Source organism: Corvus brachyrhynchos, unplaced genomic scaffold, assembly GCF_000691975.1.
Source record: "Corvus brachyrhynchos isolate BGI_N302 unplaced genomic scaffold, ASM69197v1 scaffold61, whole genome shotgun sequence".
In the NCBI taxonomy this organism is placed as follows: domain Eukaryota; kingdom Metazoa; phylum Chordata; class Aves; order Passeriformes; family Corvidae; genus Corvus; species Corvus brachyrhynchos.
In genome coordinates, this window is record NW_008236478.1 from 8,411,257 (window position 1) to 8,420,335 (window position 9,079).

The 9,079-nt window shown below is 43.2% G+C and overlaps 1 protein-coding gene across 1 annotated transcript in view; it reads left to right on the forward strand.

Annotated features, from left to right (window-relative positions):
* Positions 1 to 2,187: 2,187 nt before the first annotated feature.
* Positions 2,188 to 9,079, forward strand: part of WBP1L (WW domain binding protein 1-like) — a 25,611-nt gene continuing 18,719 nt past the window's right edge. Inside the window, exon 1 of the mRNA XM_017726165.1 lies at positions 2,188 to 2,420. Coding sequence (XP_017581654.1) covers positions 2,394 to 2,420 — 27 coding nt within the window. The 5' untranslated portion in view covers positions 2,188 to 2,393. The remainder of the gene's footprint in view (positions 2,421 to 9,079) is intronic.

The window sequence follows — 9,079 nt, forward strand, 5'->3', positions numbered from 1 at the left end:
TATGTGCTGGGGGAGAGGCGGGTGGTTAAAGTTAGATTCCTTCTGACAGTAGGGATTTAGAAACTGCTGCATTGGCTCAGCCCTGGGATCTGCCTAGTCCAGAGCTCTGGATAGCAACAGCCAAAATCGGATGTTTCAAAGGCCAGCGCAAGGCCACAGAACAGATTACTAAAGCAGAAAGCTACCCTTTTATATCACTGGTGTTTGTCCATAGAATTGGAAAAGCAAAGTTTGAGAGTTTGTTTGATCCAAGAGCAGAAAATCTGGAAAATCCCATTGCTTGGCTGATGCTAGTTAAAGCTGATGATTTGTATCTTCCAGGAAATTGCTTCCTTGCTTGTTTTCTCTTAGGAAAATCAGGGATGTGCTTACCCTTAAACAGCATTTTTAGATGGTGCCTTTAAGTTGGTGTAAAAATAAGTAATGCTTCTGTGTAGTCTCACAGTCCAGTTGTGTAGGGGACACACACAGTGGGGTTCTCGTTTGGGAAACCACTCTGGGCTGGGCTGGGCTGGGCTGGGAGGAGGCAGCAGTGGTGGTCACTGAGTGGTTTTGGCATGTGCAAAATATGTGTCTTTTTCTGACACTGCTGCAAGCTGTCTAGCTGTTGGGTGGCAAGAGGTGTCTGTTCTGCTTTTTTTTTTTTTAGTGTCCTCTTTAATTTTTTTTCTTCTGTTGCAAATTAGCATTTCCAAGAATTTTATGTGATTTCTCTCTCTCTTCTGAAGTACTGAAATCATTATTAAAACTGCTACTAAAAAAGGCATTCAGTGAACTCAGTATGGAAAAAAGTATATTCCTTTCCTTGTCATATATTTTAATGTGCTGGGCTCCAAAGCCAAAGAGGCCAAAAGCCAGGGGAGTTTGTCCTCTGTCAAATATCCATGGAGCTGCTGCTGGGGCATAAGGGAGTGGCGATGGTGTCCCCGTCCCCCCCGACAGACGAGGACAGCTGCTGATTAAAGAGAAGCACAAAAAAAAGAGGTTGCTGAACTTTCAAAGTGGAGGTAGAAGAGGGAGTTAAATTTAGATTACCTTCTGCAGTGTCATCTTCTACACCACTGTGGAACTTGCTGTACTCCTTGCTTGGGGGAGGACAAACAAGACATGCCATCCTGGGCACCGGATGATAAATTTGTTTATAAGGCTTAATTGCCCCTTGGCATGAAAATGTGAAATGAGCTCAAGTAGAATGAGAAACCTTCAACAGGGCTAGTCAGATTTTCCTTTGGGAGAGGTGGATTTGAAACTCTTCCCATCACCTGTCTGATGCTGGTGGGGTCCAATCCTGATCCTTCTGAAATCAGGGAAGTTGTTGCTGTTCCTTTAGAGGGACAACTGTTATCTGGAGGGGCTGAGAGTTGAACAGTGCTGTGAGTCAGAAAAAGTGGAGCTGTGGTGGCAGGCAGAAGGTGGCATGGGAGTGCTTTGGATCTGTGAAGACTACCCAGGTCCCCAGGGTCTGGAGGTACTTGGAGAAGCCATGGTGGTGGCTTCTAGGGCTCCAGTGTTGTCCAGTGGGCAGCTTCAAATTTAGCTTGCTCCTCAGAAATAGATGAACTGTCTATTTTGCTTAACGAGATTTAATCATCACCGAGCTGTTGGCTCATGACAAACATTTTTAATAGACTGCTCTCCACTGCAGCATCCCCGTAGCAGGGAGGAGAGCACTTCTGCTCTGCTTGGGCTCCCTGACAGGTCCCGTTTGCAGCGACCTGCTTGGTGTCACTCAGCAGTCTTAAGGTTCAGGGCTGCCTTTTTTTTTTTTTTTTTTTTTTTTTTGGAGGTTTTTTTGTGTGTGTCGGGGGGGTTCTGTGTGTGTGTTTTTGTGTTGGGGGGTTGTTTCTGGTTTTGATTTTTTTGGTTTTGGGGTGGGTTTTTTTTTGGTTTTTGGTTTTTTTTTTCAGAACTGCCCGACCTGATGTCATTTCCCTCTTGCAAACACTCCGGCTGGGCTGCGTCTGAGATATGTCACAGGGAGTGGGAGGAGGGTTTCTTGGAGGTTTTTTTGTTTGTGTCGGGGGGGTTCTGTGTGTGTGTTTTTGTGTTGGGGGGTTGTTTCTGGTTTTGATTTTTTTGGTTTTGGGGTGGGTTTTTTTTTGGTTTTTGGTTTTTTTTTTCAGAACTGCCCGACCTGATGTCATTTCCCTCTTGCAAACACTCCGGCTGGGCTGCGTCTGAGATATGTCACAGGGAGTGGGAGGAGGAGGAGGGGGAGCCAGCGAGTGCGTGCAGTGTCCCAGGACCCTGTTTACTTAGCATTCCCAGCTGAGGAAGCCCTGGTTTAAATAGGATCGGAGGAGCGGGCTGCCCACAGCAGATGAAGAAATGGTTGCTGTGGGGCTTTAAATTCCTGCCTTCCCATGTGCTGGCGTGGAGGATGAGCCTGCAGAATGCCTTTCCTCCTGGGTCTCAGACAGGTAACCGGCTTAAGTGCGGTGGGAGCTGCTTGCTCAGGTGGAGGATGTGACTGACTGCTTTTATTTTTATTTCCCTCACTTCTAAGGAAATGATTTCTGACTTTCCCAAAACGGAACTGTACAATCAGCACTTCCCCACCCGTGGCGTGTGATTGGGGAGGACAGTTGTGTGAGAGACCTTTTTTATTAGCAAGGAAGGAGCAAAACTGTGAGCCAGGGATAGAAACTTCCTTGTTGTTGTTGGAGGCTTTGCGGCAGGGAGGCTCTTTGTGTCGTGCTCCTGTGCAGTTTTTGGTTGGTTGGGTTTTAGGGTGCTTTCCACAGTCCTTAAAATGGAATTGCGTTTGCATTGCTTAAAAACATGCCAAACTTTGAACTGTTTTGTTGTTCAGGCATTATTTTGCGTGTTAAACTGTGGATTTTTTTAAAAGAAAAAAAAAACGGAAAAAAACCAGAAAAAAAACCCAGAAAGAGGCATATATATATATATATATATATATATATATGCGTGTGTGTGTGTGTCTGTGTCTCATCTCTAACAAAAGTCACCAAATGGAAAATGGCAACATGCTGTGACCCACAGCTTGGTGATTTTTTAATTGTTTTGAGAGAGTTTGAGCTTGAACAAGAAACTTGGGATAATTTAATAGCTGGTAATATCGAGTGGAATGAGAAACGGTAGCAACTGCCCAGCTGCTCTCTGCTGGAGGAGGTGCCAACTATGTGTTCCTAGGCTGGGGAGAGCAACCCCTTTTTTTGGTTTGGGAGGCACGTCTGTAGGGGAATCCAATTGTAAACTCTTTCCAGCACTGCTGTGATCTGTAATCCACAATAAATATATATTGAATGATATCAAGAGTGCTGCTTGCAGTTTCTAATTTAGAATTTAAAAGTCGAGATTGGACCATAACGTGTTTTAAACTACTTACTTTCAGTTGTTTAGCAGCCCTAAAGGACTTCAACGCGCTGCTGAGTAAACAGTGCTGTTTCTTTTTCCTTATCAGTGCAGTTTTGGTGAAACGCAGCTCTCTCCCCACCCCCAACCCCCGTCCGAAAACAGTTTTACATAAGAAACTACCTCTAGCACAATGACCTTCTGTGATTGGTGCAATAGCTATAAATAATCGTTCACTTGTTAGCACTCAGGGCAAAGAGACTTGCCCTAAAAACTCGGAACTGAACCAGGGGTAGAAATTCGGGCACAAAGGCAGAATGGTTTTAGGTAACTCTCAAACTGCAGTGAGATGTAGCTGCCTCAAATGGTGAGATTGCTCGAGACTCACGGGTGTGTTTTTCTCTAAAGTTCCTGTTTTTAAATTAATCTTTTTGTTTTAGAGATGTGTTCAATGCAGTTGGGGTGCAGTAAAAGGTGTAAAAGCAGAAGTTAGGTGTAATTTGGCTTCATTTGGTGGAACAGTGAACATCTGGTTATCTCAGTGGATGGATAGTACTTTTTCTCTGCTGGTAACTTTTCAGCATTGATAGAAGTATTTACAGGAAGCAGGAAAAAAAGGTGTTGCCTCAAGAACACGAGAGCAAAGCTCTTGACTATTTTTATCCACTGATAAAGAATATAGTGGGAAAGAGCTGTTTGAACTTTTCTCAGTTTTAATCATTTTTAGTCTTGAAAAAATTAAATCTAAGTATTGTGATTGTGTCCTGCATGCATATACTATGCAGAAATTTCTTTTTCCAAGGGTTGATACTGAACGGTGCTGTTTAATTGAAAGTGTGGGAGGAATTCAGGAACATCTCATCACCTCCATTGTCTCTTGGATTATACTCCATGCATTCGGACTGTAAACACTTGGCTGTCTGGGATGCCCTTTGTTGTTCTCACTCAACACAAGGGATGCTGATCCTGGGCTGCAGGCTCAGGGAAGAGGTGCTGAGTGGGATGTCCTCCCGTGAGCTGTGTGACAAGGATGGAAGGATCAGAGTGAGATCTTTGGCTCCCCAGGACCAGCACCCCTTGTGTACCCCATGACTGCACTGAACAGCTGCTTTCCCTGGATCTGCCTTCATTTCTTATTTGGGAGCCAGCAGCATTGTAGCATTGCAGATGGACTGCTGAACACCTGGTAAAAAGAAGGTGTTTGGTTGATTCTGGGATTTTTCATTGGTGCAGTGTGGATATTTAAATGTCTAAAAAGCTAGGTCAGCACTATCTGACATCAGTGCAGTGTGGGTGTTTAAAGCTCCCATCCAAGGAAACATGATTGTAGAGGATCTCTGCTTTCAGTTTTAAATGAGCATTTCCTCCTAAAGTTGGAGGTGGAAGCTTGAACACATTCACCTAGTTCACTGCATAAATGAAAAAAAAAAAAAAGGAAAAAAGGTTAAGATGTTGGATTTCTAACGTTTTCAGTTTTAATTTTAACTGCTTGAGGTTTTCAGCATGGTCCTCTGTTGGTGGTTTAAACCAACAAAATGCAAGACAGCCTCCTCAAAGCTGTAATTTCCTAGAAGTGTGTATCTGTAATGTGAGAGGGCTGAGGACTACAGCTGGGAAGCTTCTAGCAAGGGGTGAGGAAGTAAACAGTCACATGGTGCTTAAAACACCAATGTGTAGTTCTTGAAGTCTGAAAGTGAAACTTGCAATAAACAAAAATGAAACCATCTCTTACTGAAATATGTCAAAGTGTCCATGATCTGTGAAAGGATAGTGTCCCTTTAAATATAGTTGGAGTATTTCTTCAGGATAAATGGATGCAACAAACCAATTTGTTCCTCAGATAAAGGTTAATGAAACCTTGGAGGTTCTGCATCCGCTGGGGGTGAGGATGGGTCTGCTGTGGCTGATTAATCATGGTGATCTAAATATAATTCTCCTGATGCTGGCATTAGTGAAGCAATAAATGTTGTGGATTAGAATTCCCATTTTGGAGATCATTATTGTGCCTGAGACATCTCAGAGGCATCATTCCTCCCCCACTTATTATACTTTTAAGTATTTGGATATTTGCACTCATTACACTTCTTTTTCCCCACATTCAGCAAAACAAAATTTGTGGTGGATGACTTAAGAAGAAGCATCCAGACTTAATTTATTGCCTGGCCTCAGCTGTCTGTCATAAGGCAGGCTTACAGGAATCTATCCCCTGTTGTGCTGGCAGGGCCTGGCACAGGTTCCAGTAACTCCCAGCAGTCAAAGCCCCTTTCATCTTTGGCAGTCTTACGTGGTTTTGCTAAACTGAACCCACCAAAGACATGACACTTGCTCAGATGGTGGATTTTTGCTTTTATGTTACAAAGGACTAACAGGTGTAATGTCTGTGAAGACAGGAGATGTCTGGAGACTTTAGTGCAGGCTCAGCCACACTGGTATCGGTGGGTCCTGAGCTGCCCTGGTGATCCAGGGTTCCCCAGCAGTTCTGCCTGTCCTTACTGTGATCCCACCTGCTGTCCTTCTCTGAAAGGATCTAGTGAGGTTTTATTTACGATTAACTTTGATTAGGAACTGGGGGGATGCTGGCAAACCAGGAATTGTAGTAAACCCTGTGGCAAGATTTGGCGTTCTAGTATTTTAAGTAGCAATTTTAACTTACTACCACTTGAGTGCCTTATCTGGCAGAGATAATTTTCTTTGGTAGCTTTGTGTTTGCATTCCCATGAGCTGTTGCTGATGCACTTGGCTAACCAACACTAGTGATAGTCTGATGTGTGAGATTGAGTAACAGCCAAGTGGGTACTAATAAATAGTGGATATCAAATAATTGCTTCTGACATATTTAATATATTGACAACCACTTCCATTCTGTTACTCAGAATGCTTAAAGAATATGTGTGGTTCAAATACTGACTGTGAGTTACTCAGAATACATACTTTAATATATTTTTCTGAAGGTAGTGTCTCTTGCTTAGATCCATCTTGCTTGTTGTTATGGGTGTGACTGGGTACTGAGAGCAAGGGACTGCTGCCTGCAGGTAATGAGATTAGTGAAATAACTAGGTCAGGATTTTTATTTATTATTAAATAGATGCTTATTACCAAAGTCCTATGAGAGCTGTGAAACCAGAAGGTCTGGAGTGGTCACAAGTTAAGCCCAGGTCCTGTTAAAACCAGTTGTATCTTGCCCTTCAGCAGATGCCATTTTGGCAGTCTCTCTTCATCCTGTTGCTGGGCTTTTCTCTGAGTCCCTCTGTCTGCGTGCCTCTTATTCAGTCCTTTACTCACCCCTGTCATCCTGTTGTTATTCTCCATCTCTTCCAGTTAAAATAGTAATTTGCTGCATAGTGCCTTGACAAATGCTGTAGTGGAGTTTGGAGAAATTAGGGAATTAGAGTAGGTCTAAAAAACTGGCTATCCTAGGAAACATGAATAGCCTATAAATTGCTGTAAGTAAATGCAAGTCACATTTCCAAGTGTTTCCCAGGGTATTACCAGGGTTAGGATGAATGGATACTCTGGCAGAGGCCATATAAAGGTGCTCATATTTAGGGTAATGGAGGCTGGATTTCTGTGGAAAGAGGAGAGAGAGCAAAAAGCTAAAATGGTTATTAGATTTCGTGATACTGGCCACTGCTGGTTTTGGTTACCTGATTAATGCCAACTGTGGAGTCAACTTTTGTAGGTGGTTAGCTGCCAACTATGCACTTCTGAGCGTGGGCTGTGGTGTTTGTTGCTGCAGTTGCACATCTTAATTTTCAGCTTGGAAAACAGCCACGATAGCCTGGAATTTGCTCATCTTCATCTTTCTCCCTTCTGACTTAGCAACAGTACGTGCCTAGGCTAACTGCTGACTTTTGAGAGTAGAAAAGAGTGAAGTGCCTTGATCCTTTTACTGTGATGGAACTCCACTGTCAATCAGTTATTTCCCTTCATTTCCAGCATTGGCTTCAGATGCAATAAATCCTAACAGATTTACAGCTATTAAACCCAGCCATTTACTAAGGAGGTCTGTTCCATCCTTCCTTGCAGTGAGGAGCAGCTCATTCAACCTACAGACCTTCATGAATGCCTCTTGTCTTGATTGTGCCCCAGATTTTGACCTTTAATTTGTCACATATACCTCCAGTAAACTGGAAGGTGAAGAGAATAATTGGCTTTTTTCCGTGGTACTGACATTACTGTTTACTGTGGTTTCAGATGTGACAACATACAGCACTGCCCTGAGTTCTCTTATATGTACCACTGCTGGATATTTTAAGGATTATTTGTAAAATCACTTGACAGCAAAAGTGTGCTCCTGGCAGAGTTGTAGAGTTGCCAGTATGGTTGTGGGTTTATCATAAATGCCAAATATCAACAAGAAAATAAGCAAAAAAAGAATCCTATTTTTATTCAATGTTACTTTTTAAAGTTTTATGACATGTGAAAACTAATCCAAAATGCCGCATCTTAATATAAAGAGACTCAAAATGCACCAGATGAGGTCTTCCCAGCTCAGCTCCTTTTCATGACAGGGAGCCTGTACCACATGTGCCAAATGGTTTCTGTTGGACTGGGCTGGGAGGGAACACAGGCTCCATGCACGCAGAGTGTTCTCCCAAAAGCTCCTGGCTTCTTGTGCGTCAGGGACTGAGTGATTCCAGTATCTCAGACCAGCTCTTAAGATGGTACCACGGAGGCAGTGATGCACATGCAGCCTAGGGTACATGCTGATTTACAGGACAAAGTGAATCCCTTGGAATGACCTGGGAATCTCCTAGGCTTTGCAGGTGGGAGATAATGGATGGCATGTTGTGGCTTCTTAGTTGTTGAACAAGACTATTCTGCTCTAATGGAGTCGAATGCTCTTTGAGAGCAGACCCATGTAGATCCTGCTTAGTAATCCTGCCTGGAGGCATCTGCAGTTAGCTGAACAAAGGCTGGTGGGGAGGGATGTGCTTGCTTGCCTGGACAGCAAGAAAACAAGACTCCTTCAGCAGGGAAGCCCACTCTGGAATGTAATAGCCACTGGCTATTGGGGAAGAAAGTGCTTTTGGAAAGAAGCCCTCCCCCTTCCTTGTTTTCATAAGGCTACCTAAAAAAACCTCCAAAACCCTCTGTAATAGTTCAATAAAAACTCCATACTGCTAAGAACGATTAAAAATTACCATTACAAGTGCTGCTTGCAATGGAAATTAAACACAAAGGCAGGCCAGTAAAATATGGGTGCTCCAACTTTGCTTCCGTGAGAGTTTTTTCCTCCATATATTTTTTTCTTACCTATGAAATTACTCTTTCAGCCCTGTGCCTTGTGTCTATGTGTCTATAGCTCTTAGTGTGAGAGAGGAAATGGTATGCTTTCATAGCACCAGCACTTGGGCCATTGTTTCCGGGAGACATTTAGACTCTAGATAACTGTATTGCTGATATGCCTTGGGTAGTTAGTTTGGCAGCCTATGACACAAAGAATGCACAGGAGAAGGAAGTAGAAATAATAAAATGCTGCTGGTACGAAAAGTGCAGCCTGGGATTTAAATAGAAAGCGGAGCCAGATCAAAGAGCTTGGAAATAGGTAGAAATTTCGTAACAAAGAATGTCAGTCTCTGTCGTGGCCGGGGTGGCTCTGTATAACCTTTTCCTTGACTTGCAGAAAAGGAGCAAACTGTACAGTGGCTCAGCTTTTCACAGAAATGAGTCTTGACTTAAAAGGGGAAAGGAGACTGAAACACTTGTTCCAAAGGGGTCACCTGTAACATATCCCAAAACAATGCTCTCCTTGTGCCGGAAT